The 21,644-nt window shown below is 38.6% G+C and overlaps 2 protein-coding genes, 1 long non-coding RNA gene and 3 other non-coding genes across 6 annotated transcripts in view; 1 reads left to right on the forward strand and 5 right to left on the reverse strand.

Annotated features, from left to right (window-relative positions):
• Nucleotides 1-21,644, reverse strand: part of LOC114650889 (tenascin-like) — a 585,410-nt gene that overhangs the window by 378,299 nt on the left and 185,467 nt on the right. The gene's annotated exons all lie outside the window — the stretch shown is intronic.
• LOC127529643 (uncharacterized) overlaps nt 1-21,644 on the forward strand; it is a 744,809-nt gene that overhangs the window by 305,410 nt on the left and 417,755 nt on the right. The window lies entirely within an intron of this gene.
• rps5 (ribosomal protein S5) lies at nt 874-9,848 on the reverse strand. Its single transcript, XM_028800780.2, has 6 exons — nt 9,775-9,848; nt 8,701-8,806; nt 6,509-6,718; nt 5,951-6,079; nt 3,265-3,363; nt 874-989 (listed from the first exon to the last, which is right to left on the reverse strand). The coding sequence occupies exons 2-6, from the start codon at nt 8,803-8,805 to the stop codon at nt 921-923; spliced, it is 612 nt and encodes a 203-aa protein (XP_028656613.1). The 5' UTR covers nt 8,806; nt 9,775-9,848; the 3' UTR covers nt 874-920.
• Nucleotides 1,508-1,640, reverse strand: LOC114641357 (small nucleolar RNA SNORA3/SNORA45 family). The gene has a single exon (XR_003714314.2). It is a non-coding gene; the product is annotated as a small nucleolar RNA SNORA3/SNORA45 family (small nucleolar RNA).
• LOC114641344 (small nucleolar RNA SNORA3/SNORA45 family) lies at nt 6,214-6,344 on the reverse strand. The gene has a single exon (XR_003714307.1). It is a non-coding gene; the product is annotated as a small nucleolar RNA SNORA3/SNORA45 family (small nucleolar RNA).
• On the reverse strand, nt 8,882-9,010 carry LOC114641352 (small nucleolar RNA SNORA3/SNORA45 family). Its single transcript, XR_003714309.1, has one exon. It is a non-coding gene; the product is annotated as a small nucleolar RNA SNORA3/SNORA45 family (small nucleolar RNA).

The following is a 21,644-nucleotide window of genomic DNA, read 5'->3' on the forward strand; positions in this document are numbered from 1 at the left end:
GCATGGGGGTGGAAACATCATGCTTTGGGGCTGTTTTTCTGCAAAGGGACCAGGACGACTGATCCCTGTAAAGGAAAGAATGAATGGGGCCATGTATCGTCAGATTTTGAGTGAAAACCTCCATCCATCAGCAAGGGCATTGAAGATGAAACGTGGCTGGGTCTTTCAGCATGACAATGATCCCAAGCACACCGCCCGGGTAACGAAGGAGTGGCTTCGTAAGAAGCATTTCAAGGTCCTGGAGTGGCCTAGCCAGTCTCCAGATCTCAACCCCATAGAAAATCTTTGGAGGGAGTTGAAAGTCCGTGTTGCCCAGCGACAGCCCCAAAACATCACTGCTCTAGAGGACATCTGCATGGAGGAATGGGCCGAAATACCAGCAACAGTGTGTGAAAACCTTGTGAAGACTTACAGAAAACGTTTGTCCTCTGTCATTGCCAACAAAGGGTATATAACAAAGTACTGAGATGAACTTTTGTTATTGACCAAATACTTTTTTTCCACCATAATTTGCAAATAAATTCTTCAAAAATCAGACAATGTGATTTTCTGGATTTTTCTCATTTTGTCTCTCATAGTTGAGGTATACCTATGATGAAAATTACAGGCCTCTCATCTTTTTAAGTGGGAGAACTTGCACAATTGGTGGCTGACTAAATACTTTTTTGCCCCACTGTACATAACCATCATTCAACAGGGTTACCACACAACAGATACAAAGGAGGTAAAACTGAACTGTGGACAAGAACAACTGAAACGTGTAAAAAAAAAAATAAAAAAAATAAAAAATAAACCCAAAAACAATCCAGACTATGATGTACTTAAAACAAAACACTGTCAAACATGCATCTTAAAAACAAAAGCGCACATTGATGGCTTTTAAATTTTTATTAGAGAATACAGAAAAAGAGGCTGCTGCTTTAACGGTTGGACTTGGCCACACGCTCCAGTTCATCCTTCTTCTTAATTGCGTAAGAGTTGGAAGAACCCTAAAATTACAAGGAAGATGTATTTGTAAACTTTCTTTAAATAATACATTGCATATTGAATATATGTACACGCATTGTGAAACTAATATGGGAAACACACAAATACAGACACATCCTTATTAAAAATACATGCCCCATTTAAGACCTTAAAATCTCTTTTGAGAGATTTGTACCTCTGATACACATAACAGATTGAAATCTCAGGGTCCTATAAAAGTCACTTATTAAGAACACAGCTGCAGTTTCAAACATTACTGTACAAGCTTTAAAGCACTCTTTAGCATTGACAATTGTTTTTGATGCGGTACTGGCAATTTGTGATGGAATGTTCCTTATAAATTACTAATGCACACCAAGTTCTTGTAAAGTAGGCTGAAGTAGAATTACCCTTGCAAAACAACTGAGCATGTACTTGGGCGATTGTATTCAACAAAGTTTTATTAGAATCTGTCATTCACACATTAAGTACCCTAAATATGTAAACATTTAAAAATACATAAAATCTATGAAAAACACAAAGCTGTCTCTGAGCTGGTGATTGACTGGGCAAGTGTCGGTACAGTCAATGAATAAGCACAGAGCTTTAATTTACGAGAGCTATAGCACACCATGACAACAAAAAAATATCAAGATGTGACTCTAAGTCTCGCAGAGATGTTATGCCTTAAAAACTGCCTTAACATTTCTGTGCTAAGACCACCAATTGCTAGATTTTATTTGGGCTCAAAAACAAAGTGAAATACACAATGTAATTGTCCCAAAAGACATGGCTAGGAATTCTTTCCTAATTTCAGTTAAACCATTGGGACTACAAGTTTACTCAGGTTCAGTTCTGTCAGATTATATTCGACTCTTCCGCATCAATAAGCCACGGAGACCAATCCATTCTGGTTAGAACCTTTATGTATGTGTTTTGGTTATTTTTATTATTTCAATGTCTCCCAAATGTAATCACCACATCTCTTTATTTTATTAGATACAAGATCACATTGGTTACCTAGTTTTAAAAACATTACTAGGTGGCATAGCAGTTAACTTACTGTTAGTTACAACACATAAATCCTCTGTGTTGGTTAATCCCCAATATTTACTAACTTCAAATGAATTAGACTACAGAATGGTTTGGTCAAAGGTGCACACTGATAAAGGATCTTTGAAAAACTTGATTACCCCATGATTGAGTCTTAGTTAATGAATGGCCCAGGTTCTATATCTAATGGGAATGGGGTTTTATATTTAGACTGCTTTTCACTCCTATATGTCCTTACAACAAGGGGGGGTTAGGGGGATTTGGGGTGGAGATATCATCAAGCTTCAGACATATGTTTAGTGCTTTCATTTTACTACCATTTGGTTACTGTGTTTACTTGCATTATTGTCTCATGGTCTGACCATGTGCTGTAAATTGTCCTGTCTTTGCCTCAGATGCGCAAGCTGGTTATCCGAGACTACTGGAACTAAAAGGATACTTACTCAAAGGATGCACATGCTGTAATAGTATCATGTCAGGATGAATAAGGTGGCGAAATGGTTACTTTACTATTAAATCCTTAGAAAAGGGCAATTATTTTAGCATTTATAAATTGTGTAGAAAGTGTGGTCTAGTGTTTAAGGAGTAAAGGATTCTAAACTCAATGCACCTGTTCGATCCTGCACCCACTGTCTCTGGCCCCAACAATCACAAATTGGAAATGCCAGATGAGCTGGAAAAACGTACAAAAACCACCCCTGTAGCACTTATTTGAAACAGAATACAACTCTTACATGACAAAAAATACAAACAATATTAAAACGGCACACTAATTGTGTATATTTTTAGCGTTTATTTTACACAGGGCTGGGACGAATTTCACAAGAAAAATCTTAGCAGTTCACCATGCTGAAGAGAGGCATTTTTCGAGTTTGCAATTTCAAAATAATTTAAACTTACACAATCAAACAGAAAACTATTCATGCCTTGGATTTGCTAATGAAAGTATTTTAAGCAAAAAAGTGGTTCAAGTGTGGGGGAAAAAAAAACAACTCCATATTCTGGCCTAAAAATATTAAAAATGTTCCATTTTTGGGAATAGTCAACTGCAGTAAAAGAAAAACAGCTTAAACCATAACAGTCCTGATCAACTCAAATATTATTCACATATTTTACCACTTTTACAAAGCATATTTACTTGTATATAATCTTGATTTATAAGAACTACAAGCAAGGTCTTTATTTGCACCACCAAAATTTCTTACATTCTTATTACCCTCCAAATAAAAATAATTCCATGCTCACCTTAGCAGCATTGATCAGTTCATCAGCCAAGCATTCAGCAATGGTTTTAATGTTTCTGAATGCTGCCTCTCTGGCACCAGTACACAAAAGCCAGATTGCCTGCAACAGTGGAGGGGGGTTTGGGGAGAAATCAGTTACGCACCAAACAAAAAAGTGTATACATAGAAAATACAACATTTACACACCAATAAAGTTCTTACACATACATAAAGGTTTAATTAAAACACACAATTGTAACCTAAAGTATAGTTAGTCTGATTAGAAAACCAATTCATTAAAAGACCACAATTTTATAATGTAGGTTACATACAACTGAGTTATACTTAGCTGGAACAAAAAAAGTTGCAGATTACAGTGGGTCCAGAAATAATTATAACCAACCTACAAGTGAGAATTTTTCCCCCTTCCTGATATGCTCCATTTGCCTGAATGCCCTTCAGATTACTAGAAAAAATGTAATATTCGATTAAGGAAACCAGAGTAAACAAAACACCATTTCTAAATTGCTACTAAACGCTAAAAAAAAATTAGAACATTTATACCACTCAGGTGAAAGTTGCCTCACTGGTTACTAATTCAGACCAGCTGCCTTAACACAGCCAGATCAGTTTTACCTAAACCTCACCATTTACTGACCCCTATCACAAAAGTGAAGCCGCCGCCACCACAAGATTTCCAGAAGCACATGATGATGCTGGTTGGTTACAGACTCCATCCAGGAGCCTCTTAAACCCGCCACCGTCAATAACGTTGCCGAGATGAGCTGGGCAAATGTGGACACATACAAGGCATGGGGTAGGTGTAAAAAGGTGATACTGTGCTTTTATTAAAATCCATCCAGGAACAAAGGTGCAAATCGGGCAGTGCAAAATCTTCAATAAATAAATAATCCATTAAAACAGTGAAGGGTAAAAGTAATACAAAAATGAGCTTAAAAGCCAGAGACTGTCCACAAAATCCATGAACCCCAATGCTTCCCTTTGAACCTAGTGCCTCATCCCTTTATCCCGTCCGGACCTTGCAGAAGGAAGAGGACAGGAGCAGTCAACCTTCAAATCATAGGACTGGGTCCCTTCTGCCCATGGCTGCACAGCAGGGCTCCCCATCCGACTCCCTATTGTCCATGGCTTGCAATAGGGCTCCCAATCCAAGCCTCACATATCCCCTAACACCGGTCCCTGTAGTTCTGCAGGTGACACCTCCTTTCTCAACTCCTAGTCCCAGGTAAGTGCTCAGTAGAAGCACCCCTTCCATAGCATGCAGCTCATACAGCCCTGAGGCTCACACCAGACCACCTGCCTCACCCTTCAGGCAGCTCAGTCTCTTTTTTCTCATTCTCTCCTTTTAACCTAGTTATCCTTCTATTCTTCATTGGTCACTTTTCTCTCTGGCCAGTCAATTCTCTTCTGCGATCATTCCTCCCCTTATTCCTGCGCAGGCTCCCCTTTATACTGCCTATTTAATTTGGAGAGGAGCCATTCACTCTGCAGCATCATTGAGGTGGCTGCCTGATCCGCCCGCTGCCGTTTGCAGTGCAGTGCAGCCAGCCAGCTCCTAAATTAACCACGGAGGTAAACACCCTCATGTACACCTGCACCTGGGGCAAGATTTAAAATTAGCCACTTATTTCTAAATCATAGACCTGCTACACCACAGAGCACTACACCTTGATCAAGGGAAACTTCAGTCCAGACTTCAACCTGTGGTATGACCAGAATCTAGCAGTACACACTCACAAACCTACCAACATGTCTGAATTAAAGCACTTTTTTTTTTTTTTTGCAGAAGGGATATTCGATTACTTTTTTCTTTGAATAATAAAGGAAAAATTTTTAACCAATATTGCATTTTCACTCAAGTTCCCTTTCTCCAATATTGCATTTTGAGTAAACCTCTGGGGCTGTTCATTTAGCACAGTGGTTCCCAAACTCAGTCCTGGGGACCCCCTGTGGCTGCAGGTTTTTGATCCAACCAACTTCTGTTTTTCATTGGATTCTTAGCCTAATTAAGTGAGTCATTATTTCCCAGTTTCTGGGTTTTGGAGTCAATGTAGAGATTACAAAACTAACGTTAGGTAGATTTTCATTAAAATGTAATAAGCAGCAATATGGGGAATACATAGTTTGTTTTTTTAAGTCGTAAACAGTTTTTTCAACCTGATTTTCATTCTGCTTTTTGAAGTGTTCTGGTTATTTAATTATTTACTAATTAGCAGGTCTGACACTTAAGTCATTGCTGCTTTCATCATCCTGGGTGTCTGCTATGCTGGTTGTTAATTGTCACTATTAGGGTTAAATGAAGGGAGCAAACTACACAGGAAAAGAGGAAAATTATAGGAAAACAACAAAAGAGTTAAGCATTTATAGCTTTAGAAAAAAAAACATTTCTAAATGTCTTATTAATGTAAAATCCATACTGTTGTGTTTTTCTGAATGCAGAATAAGTGTGAAAAACCAGCTAATTAAAATGAGATCAGATGTTATCGATTATTGTCACCAATTATGAATCTGGTTGGAACAAAAACCTGCAGCCACAGGGGGACCCCAGGACCGAGTTTGGGAACCACTGAATTTAGCAAAATATATAAAATCTTAGGATATCAGGATGATTTCCCCATCTATCCCCACAGAAGCGATGACTGCACTACATTATTAATAATTAAAGGAATTCCCTTATGGGCAATCACCTGATTAACTCTGCGCAGTGGGGACACATCAACGGCCTGTCGTCTCACAGTCCCTGCCCTTCCTATACGGGTGGAGTCTTCCCGGGGTCCACTGTTGATGATTGCATTTACCAGAACCTGAAGTGGATTCTACAGAAAAATAGGCACATATTAAAACTCCTTTTCTGAACAGTAGTTTTGATTAAAATGTTATTCATTCAGTGCTACACAGGAATTAATCTCATTTAGTAACCAACAAGTAACTTAAAAATCAATAAAACTGAAATTGTTTCAAAGCTGGCGACTGGTTGGGCAAGCGTTGCTACAACCAATGAATAAGCCAAGAGTTTAATCTACGAGATCTCTAGCACACCAGAACAATTTCAAAATGTTAAGATGTGACTCTAGACTCGATTCTCTGTGAATCACTCCTTCACTAGAAAGGAGCAGCCGAAGTGTGACAAGGCCAGTGGAAGGTTTCAGGTCCAGAGAAAATACAATATTCCGAAAAAACCTGAAACTGCAATAAAACATTTTTTACCTCAGACAGTGCTCTAACAAAAGTTTTCCTTAACTTACCTCTGCAGTCAGCAAATGGATGATCTCAAAGGCATGCTTGACAATGCGTACAGTCATTAACTTCTTGCCATTGTTACGACCATGCATCATCATGGAATTTGTCAGCCTCTCAACAATAGGACATTGTGCCTTACGGAAACGCTTAGCTGCATAGCGGCCTCCACTGTGTGGAAGGTACTTTGCATACTTTTCCTTAACAGCAATGTAGTCCTGAAAATGTCAAACCAGAAAAATGTACACATTTTGAAAAGTCACCACTGAAACAAAGTAATTCAAATTCCTTTGTAAAAATGTTAAAACACAAAAAGTGATACAATTGAATTTGACTGCTTAAAAAGTCTCAGATTGAAAGAGGTACTTTAAAAAAAAATAAGGGTCTTGTTTTTCATTCTAAATGAAATCGCATGAAAGTCTAACTCAGTTTCCTTGCTTAACACTCAAGTATCAATATGTTAATTGAACTAATTTTTCATTTGACTTCAAGAAAGTATTGAAATGTACCAATAGCCACCTTAATACTGCTGTACTCTGGCAATAAGTTGCCTTGTACTTGAAGCCAAATTAAAAACATTCAAGTAAAATATTTGACACAAACAACAACCAAAACATTCTAAGGAGAATGTAAAAAGTAACACTCTTGTCAATGTACATGGATAAATATACTGTCACGCGCCTCGTGTTATTTATGTGCCGACACTTGTGTTTGTTACATCACACGGAAAACTCAAAAAAAGTGATCACTGCAGTTTATGAGCTAAATTTGGAACACACTTTAGAACAAGACACAGCCTTTTACAGAACTTTATAGTGCCTTGAACCTAAAAAAAACTGAATATCTGTAGCCTGAGGGAGGCCAACATCTACTTCCAAACTTGGAGCTCAAGTAGCTCTAGCAAGGGTTACTTATATATTTTACTTAAACTTTACTTATGGGCTTCTTCTGGAATCACAAAATCATTGTTGCTAAATCAGGGTCTGCCACCAGAGTCCTTTAGTATTTAACATGCTCAGAACCCACAATTTATATAAAAGTCTTGCAAGAGCATGGACAAATATTACACAACTGTTTGACGCTGCAACCAACAAATGGCCACAAACTAGCAATAAGAAGGAAAAAATAATTGTGCTCACAAAGTTACGATCAATTGTGCACCGATTGGAAATGCCACACAGCATTTTTTAAGTTATGCTCCAGTCAGCTGGCATCTTTATTGTTTCCATTCTATGTATTTGGTTAGCACTTTTTTCCTCCATCGACATAAAAAAGTCTTGTAAATAGTAAAAATTTGTTATGATTTCAGTTTTCTGAATCTTTGAGGACACTTTGTTATTTTTTGATTGGTGCTATAACACATTAAGCCCACAGTCCTTCTCTACCATGGACCAGGCATGCATCCAGCGAGACTTGAATATCAGTTTCTGTTACTCTGTGTTGGCAGATAAAGTATGTGTACCAGCGACCCATACCAGACCCAATAAACAACTGAAATGACCTGTTCACTTTGTGACCAAAATATGGTCAATTTGATATGACAGGATTGTCTATGTAAGAATGTATTATTTCCAAAAATTATAATCATTCATTTACACGCAAACAGTACCAGTATATGCAAGAACGATTGCAATAATGTTGTGTATATACTTTGTATGCTTCCTTGTACTGAGAGACTAGTACATGGCAAGGTACAGGTTATTCAAGTATGACATTCACAGAAGTCAGTGTATCACCCCCATTTCTATCCTCATACAGGGGGGCAGTATGATTTCACAACACATTCTCTTACATGAAGGACAGATGGAATGATATCTAAGTATAAACCTCATTAGTATGAGACCAAATAAATCTACTTATTTGAAGCCTACTACTGTAAATTTTTAATTGTACAACTCAATCTAAAATAAATTTACAATCAAATATTTCAGCTACCTTGACGTATTCGCAACTTCTCAGCCTAGGAACTTAAAATTAGCAACATAAAAACTGCACATATTTAATAAAGAAAATTATGTACCTAACTGTACACAATTACAGTATACTGGCTCTTACTGCACAAGTTTAAATGGACAAAAAGAAATCAATTAATGTTTAATGGGTGAATGGAAAAATCAGGGTCATTAGCTTTGGTATCAAGTAAAAAATAAACTGCGTGTCCTAGTCTTACACGCAAAGATTCATAGTCCATTATAAATACCTGAAGGGAAATGTCATTTATCTGAACATCGTCGGTGCTCCATTTCCCAAAGAGCTTGATTTCGGGCGTCTCAGCCACTGCTGGGGCAGTCTCCCAATCAGCCATCCTGCAGAAAATGTAGGAGTTACTGCATGGACCAGAACTAAATGAGCAAATCCTTCCAATAACATTGACACATCAATACTGTCCCAAAGCTGGCGATTGGCACAGCTAACGTAGCACGAGCCAATGAATAAGCCAAGGTTTTGATCTACGAGAACTCAAAGCACACCAAGACAATCACAAATCAAGATGTGACTCTAGTCTCGCCTGTATTTACAAAAGTCAAAGCTTTATTAAATGCCATTTTATACAACAGGTAAATAAGTGCACGTACTTCACTTCTTACGTGCATTAACAACTACTTTACTGGCGTAAAATAAAAAAGCACATTCACTCTAGTAAATGTTATAAAATCATCTGTTTAACAAATGCCAATGCAAGAAAAAAAATGGGTATAAAACGGTGCATCTACTTATTTAAAAAAAAAAAAAACTGGCAAAACCTCGTTCAATCACCGTTAAGTTAGGGCTTGGTCAAATTATCGCAAAAAAAGAACCTAACATGGGCAATTAAATTAGAAATCTAATTCTATCAACAAGAATTCCAACAGTTTACTAAACGGACAGAATACAAAACATCAGAACTGAACACTGGAAAAAGCAGTGGTACAACGTGTTGTGAGGCCTACACATCCAAATTTAGTTTTCACCTAACCCATATAACAGCATTTCGGAAAGTGGAACAATTTCATTACTAAATTGTGGCATTTGGTTTTATTGTAGATCTTTAGTAACAATGTATTTAAAATAACAAAATATTACTGTATCTTAAACTTCACAACATGAAAAACGTTACTAAATCTTCACGCTGACATCAATGTACAATTACTAAAACATTATGTCCTTTAAAGCTCATTGGGCTCATTAGTCGCCCTGAGAAACATTATTTACCGCCAAATAATACAAACCCAGTAGAAACATATACCATTTTACACATATTTTAAGTATTTCTCTCTCCCACTCGTGTACTTACTGCCTATCTTGGCGCTGTCGGCGAGGAAAGAGGGCCTAAAGCGGGTTTCTTTTCTTCACATGCAGGGGCTGCGCTTCCGGTTCCTTGCAGAGTAGTGGGCATGCGCAGTCCTAAAAGTGGGCGTTTAGGAGTTTGTAGGACTGCAGGATAGGGTGTATTAACGTGTTTTGGATATAGTGTTTTTTTGTTTGTTTTTCGAGAAAAAATTTAACAGGAGGTAATCTTTTAGTGCCAGACGCCCATCCATCACGTGTACTCTCAGTGGGGTATTTCTCCCACATTTTACTACGTTGCAGTTTCGGTCAAATGACGATTGTCATTCACAAGGTACAAACATTCGGTGGTTTTTATTTGCCGTTTAGATTTGACCATCGGTGATGGTACACTCATGGTTAGGTCCTGCTTTGGGCGCAATACTTGTACGTTTACATGGGATTTAATAACTCCCATTAATTAAAACCTGCTTTCTAAAATGACGAAACCTGGTTAACAATGACTTCTCCGCAAGTAACCCAATTGTTTGGCCGTGTATACCCTGAACTGGTTAACAGTTAAGGATGTTGTAGTTTGTGCATGACCACCGCATTCTCTTCGACTGCTTAGCTTCACACACTGATAAAAGCGTCCACAAGACAAATGTTTAAAAAATACTCAAGCGATCTCATTATACCTTCTCCTGGTTGAAATAACCGGTCTCAGAAATTTATGTTGATGAGCCGAATGTGCAGTGCACAAGCTTGGGGTGGTAGTTTACGCTGACCGATTACTTTTTAAAGTAAGGTGTAGCCTAACAGAACACCTATTATTTTGAAGTAAAAATACATATTTTATTATTTCAGCTATTTTGAAGTAAAAATACAAGTGTTATTATTATTTAAGCATCACTGTTTGTAAAGCAAGATACATACCGGTACGTCGCTCCTTTTCAGGGCTCAAAGGCATAGTCTAGCTGAAGAGTGCTCAGCATGCAATCCGGTAACAGAAACATATTGTTAAAATGTCAGTTTAGTTTTAATACAGCTATTTGCTATGGTATGTTAAAACGGCATGATCGGGTGACACACTGGCCAGTGTTCTTACCATGTATTATCAGTGGCCTGGCTGATGGAGGATGTAAAAAGGGGATGGATGTAATTTGCCTACACATGAAGGTCTAAACCACAGGGGGGTATTTTTCGTATGTGGATTAGTCTTTTAACTGGATGTAATTCTTGACGATTTGGCCTGATCCTGGATCTGTCGGTTAGGTGGATTGGTGATTCTAAATTGGCCCTAGTGTGTGCTTGGTGTGTGGGTGTGTTTGTGTGTGTCCTGCGGTGGGTTGGCACCCTGCCCAGGATTGGTTCCTGCCTTGTGCCCTGTGTTGGCTGGGATTGGCTCCAGCAGACCCCCGCGAACCTGTGTTCGGATTCAGCGGGTTGGAAAATGGATGGATGGAATTTCATATAGAGAGGGTTTTGCGCGATCGGCAAGATCCTTTATTGCTCCTGGAGGAAATTCTTTTCGAAAGATACCGCTTTAGCCGAGGGGGAATATTGTACCTCAAAGATTTATTAGCACCTTATATTCGAAGTCAAACTAGGCGAAGTCGGGCTCTCACAACCACACAGACAGTATGCATTGCTTTGAGGTTTTTTACAAGTGGCACTTTTTTATATACTGTAGGCGATGCGGAAAATCTAACTAAAAGTGCAGTTTGCCAGGCAATTTGTAAAGTCTGTTTGGCTCAGAAATATTTCCTTCGGGTTTTCATAGTGTTTTCTGGACACCTGCGTGTGCAGACAAAAGAGGCGTTTCATGCCATTGCAGGTAGGTAATACACAGGCTAAAACACCCACAGTTCCATGAAGAATCTCAATCAGCCTAACATTCTCATTACCAGGATTTCCAAATGTGATTGGGGCACATGTTTGATCAAACATTATTTGGAAAATGTACTTCTCCTCCTGATGAATAATCAGACACAGTGTCTTCATCAAATATTTGACCTTCGTCAATATCTCGTTGGTCAGACACAGGTTCTAGGGATATGACATTCCCTGCAACTGACCCAACAAAAAAGAGGGCTATATGGAACATACCTATGGCACACATGGAGGACAAATATATGCAATGACCATCCTTTACCTGAAATGAAGTGACCACTGCATCCTGCCACTGGTTCTGAGGAGGAGCTTCCCCCTGGAGTGCCCTCAGAAACAGGGCAATGGGCATTTTGCTGGAGAGCCAACTCTTCTGCAGGGGTTACTTCCGGTTTACAGCATATAAAACTTCCATCTTTCTAAACCAGATCAGTTCAGTCCTGGAACTCAACCTATCAACAACTCCTTATTCTTTCATTAACCTTTTGCAGCCAGGGACAATATATGGGTGGCTGCCCCAAACCTTTCCAGTGTGTTAAGACTCATTCTTTCACAAATGATAAAATAGATGGATCAGGGGAAACAGCCATTCAAGGTCCTACAGTACCCTGATGTGCTAGGTGGCAATGCACCTGGGCCAGTACACCCGCAGTGTGTTTCTGGAATTATAGTGTTGTGGGGCAACTCAGTTGTGCATCATGAGTGCCACCAGAGAGAGCTGTAGGGGAGAGCTGTGCCCTTTTCTGAGGGTTTCTGTCTGTCCCAGAAGCACTAACATCATGTGGTCCTATGGCACCAAAAGTGCTCCTGGGTCTGGCATAAAAAGGGCCGCCTCACTTCAGACTGGTAGTTGCAGTCAGGAGGTAGAGGATAAAGCTTGATTAGAGGACAGTAGAGGATGTACATTATTGTGTTATGCTAGAGATGACTTGTGTGTATTTCTCTCTATTATAAAAAAAAACTTGCAACGAGACGTGATCTTTGGAAGAGAGATCTTTTGAAGAGAGACAGAGAGACACTTTCACGTCCCGCGAGACGGACAAGTCACGTCATACTTAAAACCTTTGGAAGCAAGTCCCATGATACACATGCGGAGCAGGTTAGAGATAATGGAAGTAGGAAAATTCGAAAGTCTCAAAAAAAATGAGAGTAAAAATCACATTAGCGTAAACAAATGGAAAATATTACTCGGTGAAATAACAGAACAACAAAAAGAGGTCACATAGTGTTTGATGATGTCTGGGGGACAAGAGAGACAAGGCAGTGAGACAAAAGGACAGCTGTTGTACAGGCTTTTAAACATTAGAAGTGCCGCACGAAATGCAGATCACGCAGCACGGCAGGAGCAGCAATCCAGCAGCTGATTGAGCAAAGAGAAGGTAAAAAAAACAACTGTTATTTGTTTCCCATTGTATCACTGTTTAAGAGGGGTTTCGGAGGAGCAACCACATCATCTTGTAGTGCGTTCAGCCCACCTCTTCACAATGACGCATAGCACTGGTGAGGCTGCGGTTAGGCGTTTAGGATGGAAGGATTGTCTAGCGAAGTGCAGATCACGCAGCATGGAAGCAGCAGCAGCAGCAATCCAGCAGCTGATCGAGCAAAGAGAAGGTAAAAAAAATGTATTTGTTTCCCATTGTATCACCGTTTAAGAGGGGTTTCGGAGGAGTGGCCGTGTCTCCTTGGGGTGCGCTCAGCCCCCCTCTTCCCAACAGTGTGTAGCGCTGGTGGGGGGGAGGGAAGGGGTTGGTGAGCGAAGCCCCCTAGTTGTGTAATAAATTACACTTTATTTGAACCCTTGACTCTATTCATGTACTTGTGTGTGAAATCTCTTATTGTTCATAAACCCTTCACCATGTACCTCACTAACTGCACAAAGATTAGCAGAGAAGAAATCCAAGTGTGAATGTCGAAAATAAGCCTTTAGAAACATGTTGCACTTCATAGTTGTGTGTACTTGAAACATTTTGTCAACCAGCTGGATGTAGTTTGGTCCTTGGTAGTTGCCAAGAAAATTCTTGACATCCTTGAATGCCTTCCATGCAATTCCCTCCACCCTACTAATAGATTTTTAAACCTCATGTCATTGATGATATGTCTGATTTGTGAACCATCAAAAATGCCTTTCCTAATCTTGGCATCAGTTATTTGTGGAAATATCTGTCTCAAATATCAAAATCCTACATCTTCCTTGTCCATCACTTTCACAAAATTTTTCATCAGTCCAAGTTTTATATAAAGATCAGACAAAAATATTTTATTGAGTTGACAAGTGGTTTATGTGCCACACTTCTGTGATCTGTAACCAAATGCTTACGGAGCGGCCAGTTATTTTTAATGTAATGAAACTCTTAAACACGACTGTACCATTCGCAAATGAAGCAACAGTACATGATTTGAGTATATCCGAGCTGCATTCCTCGTAGCAGTGCCATACTTTTAGATCGTCAGGTGTTCCAGTATAGTTGCAGTACTGCATGGGTATACTTACGAGAGGAAATTACAAATATAGGCTAAAGCAAATGTAAAGGCCAAATGTGTTCAGGAAGCAAAATGTTTCTTGTCTACTGTAATTAGTATAAAAATAATCCAATTGACATTTTAGTAGTAGTTTGTATAGGTGAAAATCAGAACGGCAGCTAAAATTAAAAATATATTTTTCATTCCGGAGAAATTAAACAATAATTACTTTCGGTTGGGGTTGTGTTGGGAGTTATGAAGTACAGGATATAATGATGCACGCTGGGTAGAATTTATCACAAAGCTGGAAAGAGTGATTGGACCAGTAAGATTTCACTTTATCAGAACTTCAGTTCTGTAATGGTGGTGGGGAAACACTGAACAAGAAATGCAGAAGACAACTGGGGAAATATCTCTCAAGTTCCAGAGTGTACAGTGGACAATAGATTTACCAGGGACAGACCCAAGGCATGATTTGTGTCTTATTTCATGAATATCAGAGAAAAATCTTTATTAGTCCTATTAACATAATTTGAGTTTAAAGAATTTTATTTAAAATAATAAATAATATTATATGTAATACAGTAATTGCTCAAGCAGGCAATGAGAATTAAATTAAATGACTCTTGGATGCAACTAGATCCCTTCATTTAATGTGCAGTTTTTTATCTTGAGGAAGGGGTCTGCAAGTAATTTGAAGGAGAGTTGAAGTGTAAGGAAATAGTGACAGCAAGAAGAGGAAGAATGAAAGTGAAAAAAGAGAGAAGTTATGAGAGTGTAGGATTCATGAAGATAAAAGACAAAACCCAGCTCAAAGGCATACTTTCTTGTTTTGTCTGTGGCTCATAAAAGAACGAGGAGGAGGAATTGGTTTAGCATCAGTATCTCTTCTGCCTCAGACCTCAAGCCAAAATAAAAGTTAAAGAAATGAGAGATTTAAAAAAGTAATAACTCATTTAAAAATCCGAGGAAGAGGTCACTTCGCAAACACGGGGGAGTAATCAAAAATATTAGGCAGAGCTCTTAATATACAGCAGTTATATGTTCTGAAAGTTTGATTTATTTTGCTTTCTAAGTTTCGTTTTAATTTGTTACCAGAGCCAGACCTTTCACCAGCACTGCTCCTTGCAGCCTGTCAGAACTCTATTGCAGTTCATGTGTATCCTTCTCAATAGCTCATTTAATGTTTCTCTCCATTATATCTCCGTATTGTCATCATCATCATCATTAACACCAGACATAACTTTTTAAGCTGTTACACCTATTTATTCCTGTAATTAATTCAAATGTGACTTAAGTGAAGGTTGTGCAGTTTTGGTTTCTTGCTGCATCATGATTCCAGAGTCCTGAATTCATATCCCATGCCTGGACAACATCTGTGCGGATTTTTCATGTTCTCTCCATGTTTGCTTGATATGTTCTTCCACATTCCCAAAGAGTCAACAGGTTAGCTGACCAAAGTGACCCACATTTCAGTGTATGTGTGCATGATTGGGTCCTGAAATGGTCTGGTGCCAAGTCAAGGATTGCTTTCTGCCAGTGCCAGCCCTCTGCTGCTCTGCATTGCATTTAGCAGATTTGAGAATATGATTAAAGTTGTTAAAATGAAAGAAAACTGCAAGCAAACCGCGTAGAATATTTCTTTGACTTCTTAATGATAATCTCTTCCTAGTTTTGTGTAATTTATGTGATGCCTTTAAACAGATATAATTGTATTCTATAATACCTGTTATTTTTGAACATAACTCACTGTTACAAAAATATTTAAAAGAACAAAGTGTAATAACTAAGTCTTTGATGTAGCTAAAAATGTAAAATGATTTCCCAGTTCTAGAAAAAGTGATAAAAATATCAGATGGTGAAAAAAGCAATTGAATTGGTGGGTAGTACTGTTTATTGTCATTGTTTCTATATAAATGAATAATCTCTATATATAATTTTCATTTGGACTTGATCTTTGTTTGTCCGCGAATGAATTAGAAGAAGAAGCACTAGATGGCAGTAGAGAGACAGCTAAAACATAGGCATTGCATTAAGAATCTCCTCCAGGCTTATACTACTGAAGACTGTAGTACTCCAGTCACACCTCAAAACACAGACATTCAAACTAAACAAATTGTTGTGCTTTAAATTAACTAATCTTTATATATAATCTTCATTTGGATCTTGATCTTTGTTTTTCCGTGAATTCCACGCATGCGTAAACCACCTTCCAGTTTAGTATGTTGTTACTCACGGATGTCAACAATGTGCCGGAATAACGAAAGGGGTGGTGGACAGTGTTACGCTGGTTAGCTCCTGAGGCCTGGTTAGAGAATGAGATTGCTGAAGATAAAAGGTACATGCCTACGTAACATATGAATGAAAGAAAGACAGTGGGTAAAATGAATGACAACGTAACAGCACGTTCCGGAAATTATTATTGTTATGTTGTAGCCGGCGAGTGCTGCGCGTCTCACAGTTGTACCCTGGCTTGCTCATATGTCAGTGAAGTGATCCCTATTTATGCTTTAAAGAGCCTGGATACCTATGTGTCCCCCTTTTATAACCATTTCTCCGTGTATATTGCCTTACTCTTTGGATTGCCACAAAGCAACCTGCGAGATTGGAGAAAGGTTGAGAAGAGATTGTGAGAGGAAACGACAGCATCGTGAAAACGAGACGGACTGTGAACGGAGAGAAGCAGAAATGCTCCTCCACCACCACATAATTACTGTTCGGACAGTGATTCCGAGTAGGCCGTTCCTATCAAATCAATGTCCAAGGGTTTTGTTTTGTAATTTTGTTTCCCTTATAAAAAATCATAATGCTGTGCGACGAAGGGCCCAGTTCACGACTGGCAGCCGCGTTTAAACAGGGAGCCCTTCACAGACAACTTTAACACGCGCAACGTAGTTGGGCACACATGGCTAGTAATATATATTAGAGAAAGCAAAAAGTGGTACAAAAAAGTTTTTCAAGTAATCACATCTGCTGAAGCATACCAACAGTATTTACATAGTATAAGGGACGTCCGGTAGCCCAATCTGAACGGGACGCCCAAAATGTGGGGGAAGGTGGCTGCTTTAGGGCACTGCCTCCCCCAAAACACTAGATGGCAGCCTCCTTGGTTTACAGGACACCGTGGGACTTGGAGTTCAATAATTGAGCCCTGTTGGGTACCGTGGGTGCCGCCAAGGGGTGCTGTGGAAGAGACATATGATGTGACATTTCTGCCTGACCCAGAAGTGCTTGCAGAATATGTGGGTGCTTGCAGAACATGTGGGTGGAAGAGCAGAAGCACTTCTGGGTTGGCAAATATAAAAAGACAGGATCGGCCTCACAAAATGAGCCAGAGTCGGGAGGTGGAGGACTAGGCTTGCGAGGAGGAGTGGAGGCGACAGAAGAAGAGGAGAAAGAGAGAGCAAGAAAAGGGCAGTGTGCTATATTAGATGGTACTGTGCTGTGAAGTGAGGAGCAAAAGAAAAACGCTTCCACTCCAGAATAAAGCGTGCTGTATTAAACTTGTGTATCAGCCTGTCTGTGTCAGGGTTTGGAGAGCGGTACGCGCCCTGGTGTTCCACAGTGGCATCCCAGATCCCTTTTCATTTTGTCTTGGCCTGTTTATGTTCAAATGCTTGTCGTTTCAGACAATCACCTTTCTTAATTCAGAGACTAGATTGAGGTGAATACTCCCAGAAGCCGTCACACCATACATATTTCTTTTCTGATAAGCACCTCCTTCTCTTGCATTCTGATGACCCAAGTTACACACCTATATAGCAACACAGGGCATACTTCTTATGCTACTTGCACTTGAGTTTTCTTGGCAATCTTTGAAAATGTATAACTCATTTACTGGTCAAATGTTTTAGAACTTTTTAATTTTAGTGTCTTAATGTTTCATGATATCAAGACAGAGAACAAATAAACAATGGCACATAAAACAATTCAAGGAATCATTAAGTGTACAAAATGTTATTCACATTTTTGATTAATCAAAATAGCCAACTTTTGCTGATGTAACAGCCAAATTGTGGTAACCCTTTTCAAGGATAATGGCAGTAACTTTGTGCAAGTCACCAATTCTGCTTCCAGGAAAAGAACCCCAAACCATCACACTTCCTCCTCCATGTTTGACAGTTGGTTTCACACACAGAGGAACCATCCTTCCATCAACTCAATGGCATACAAACACCCTGTGTGATGAACTGAAGATTTCAAATTTTGATTCATTGGTCCGTAAGACATTCTTCCAGTCTGTAGTAGTCCACAGCCGGTATTTCAAGGCCCTATTTTGTCCTTTAAGGAATGGCTTTCTTACTGCCGCTCACCCTGTCAAAACCTGCAGCACAAAGTCTTGTCTTTACAGTTGAAACTGGGATTTGCTTTCTTCGACTCTTGAGGCTGTTGTGCTGTGATGTGTCTATCATGCAAGCCGGTGACACTCAGAAACTTGATTTCTGATTGGGTTGTGACTTTGGGTCTGCAGATCTCTTCCTACCAGAGTTTCTGCCAGTTTCCAACTGCCTTTGGGTTGTGTAGGACACCATTCTCACTGACAAATTTATTTTATTTGCAATTTCTCTAAATGAAATTATTAAATATGAAGAAAAAATTGAAAAAGTGATATTCTAAAACTTTTGACTGGTAGTGTATACCTTCTCTCATAACATTCAGTTTTTACTGTATTTGTAATGTGTGGATATTTTCTCATTTTTTGGATCTCACGTATAGTAAAAAGTCAGTGGCACCTAAAGTTTAACAGCAATCTCCCTATTCTGCAAAAGTTTAGAAGAGGAATTGGGGGAAGGGATGGGGGTACATTTATTCAAAGTGCCAATCAATGCCTACAACTGGCCCTTGCTTTGGTATATTGGGACAATAGGTTTACCACAAGTAGCAATTCTGAGCAGGAGCATAAGGTAGATGGAGCAGCACTGATGATGGAAAAAAGCAGGCAGGAAAGGAGGAGACCCAAAGAATTTGCTGACCTGGAACCAAAATAATCCAACTAAACATGAACCGATGAATAAGATAGTGATGGATAAAAATATTATTCACAGTCACCTTTTAAAGATCCTAGATTTGAGCATTGGAAAAATGATTTTCTTTTTGAAAAAAGGATTTAAAAATCATTTACTGCTGTTATGGTAGATGTGTAGGTTTTTTGGATGATTTCATAGATTTTAAGAAAAATAAATACAGTATAATGCAAGCAATTTCAAGTGTTATTTTAACTAAATACAAAAGCTGTATTGTTTTATTGGTTACACTGTTGCTGCATCATTATAACCTACTTCTGTAAACAGTGCCTTATTTAATATCCAGTATCTCTCTCAAACCCAATTTATTTTATTTCATTCACTCATTTTAGTTTCTCCCAAAATGAAACTTAATCACAGAAAATAATATATATATATATATAAATACTTTTTAAAAACCATGCTTATATTAAGTTAAAAAGTGTACTAAAAAGTAAAAAAATAAGTCTCTTATACATCACTCATAAAATAAAAGGTGGGCCGCTTTTGCTATGATTTTAAGAAGCGTTTTTTGAATGTTGATTGATGTAAAGTGCCCACGGTTTTATTTTACGAGTGATATATGAGAGACTTATTTTTTTACTTTTTAGTACACTTTTTAACTTAATATAAGCATGGTTTTTAAAAGTATTTTATATATATATAGTATTTTCAACTTTTTAGTTTGTTTTAGTATAATTTTGTAATCAATATTTTAACACTTCCTTTAATATTTCTATCCGTTACTAGCGCCATCTATTGGTGAAATCTTTAACTATTCTTCATATGATAATTTCATTTCTTAACATGGATTAATTGATTAATTAGTGAAACAGATTATTGATTCATGTATTGTCATCGGAAGTGAGTAAGTTTGTAATATGTCAAGTCATTTGGACAATAGGAAGTGGGTTAAATATTGATTACAAGATTTGTACCAAACAACAAACAGGTGAAGTTAAAAAAATAAACGTGGTAATAATAAAATGTAACGATTTACTTCCAGAAGGAAGTGTTTGTGTACTTAAAGTGCAAAAAAGTATGTGATCCCTTCATTATGTTTATCATCTTGTTTGAGAATAAAGATGATTAGTATTATAGTTTAATCCCACTTATTGATTGAAGGGTTTGTAACTTCAAAGATGTTAATTACTGCACCCAGGTCATTGTTTTACTGAGCTTTTCTTTTTCAGTTGCAAAGCTATGCAGTCTCCGATTGGCTATTCTGATTTTTTGACTATACTCTTTTTCTCAGGATCCACAATATGATCAATTTTTGTTTAACACAGAAAAACAGAAATATGTAAAAACAAAGAACAAGGCACATACAATAGTTAAGGTTAGGTGTTCATTTGGGTTTATTGTTTTCTTTAACCAAGGACAACCAAACACATACAGTGGTGTGAAAAACTATTTGCCCCCTTCCTGATTTCTTATTCTTTTGTGTGTTTGTCACACAAAATGTTTCTGATCATCAAACACATTTAACCATTAGTCAAATATAACACAAGTAAACACAAAATGCAGTTTGTAAATGGTGATTTTTATTATTTAGGGAGAAAAAAAAATCCAAACCTACATGGCCCTGTGTGAAAAAGTAATTGCCCCCTGAACCTAATAACTGGTTGGGCCACCCTTAGCAGCAAAAACTGCAATCAAGCGTTTGCGATAACTTGCAATGAGTCTATTACAGCGCTCTGGAGGAATTTTGGCCCACTCATCTTTGTAAAATTGTTGTAATTCAGCTTTATTTGAGGGTTTTCTAGCATGAACCGCCTTTTTAAGGTCATGCCATAGCATCTCAATTGGATTCAGGTCAGGACTTTGACTAGGCCACTCCAAAGTCTTCATTTTGTTTTTCTTCAGCCATTCAGAGGTGGATTTGCTGGTGTGTTTTGGGTCATTGTCCTGTTGCAGCACCCAAGATCGCTTCAGCTTGAGTTGACGAACAGATGGCCGGACATTCTCCTTCAGGATTTTTTGGTAGACAGTAGAATTCATGGTTCCATCTATCACAGCAAGCCTTCCAGGTCCTGAAGCAGCAAAACAACCCCAGACCATCACACTACCACCACCATATTTTACTGTTGGTATGATGTTCTTTTTCTGAAATGCTGTGTTCCTTTTACGCCAGATGTAACGGGACATTTGCCTTCCAAAAAGTTCAACTTTTGACTCATCAGTCCACAAGGTATTTTCCCAAAAGTCTTGGCAATCATTGAGATGTTTCTTAGCAAAATTGAGACGAGCCCTAATGTTTTTGCTTAACAGTGGTTTGCGTCTTGGAAATCTGCCATGCAGGCCGTTTTTGCCCAGTCACTTTCTTATGGTGGAGTCGTGAACACTGACCTTAATTGAGGCAAGTGAGGCCTGCAGTTCTTTAGACGTTGTCCTGGGGTCTTTTGTGACCTCTCAGATGAGTCGTCTCTGCGCTCTTGGGGTAATTTTGGTCGGCCGGCCACTCCTGGGAAGGTTCACCACTGTTCCATGTTTTTGCCATTTGTGGATAATGGCTCTCACTGTGGTTCGCTGGAGTCCCAAAGCT

This window comes from Erpetoichthys calabaricus, chromosome 1 (assembly GCF_900747795.2).
Source record: "Erpetoichthys calabaricus chromosome 1, fErpCal1.3, whole genome shotgun sequence".
In the NCBI taxonomy this organism is placed as follows: domain Eukaryota; kingdom Metazoa; phylum Chordata; class Cladistia; order Polypteriformes; family Polypteridae; genus Erpetoichthys; species Erpetoichthys calabaricus.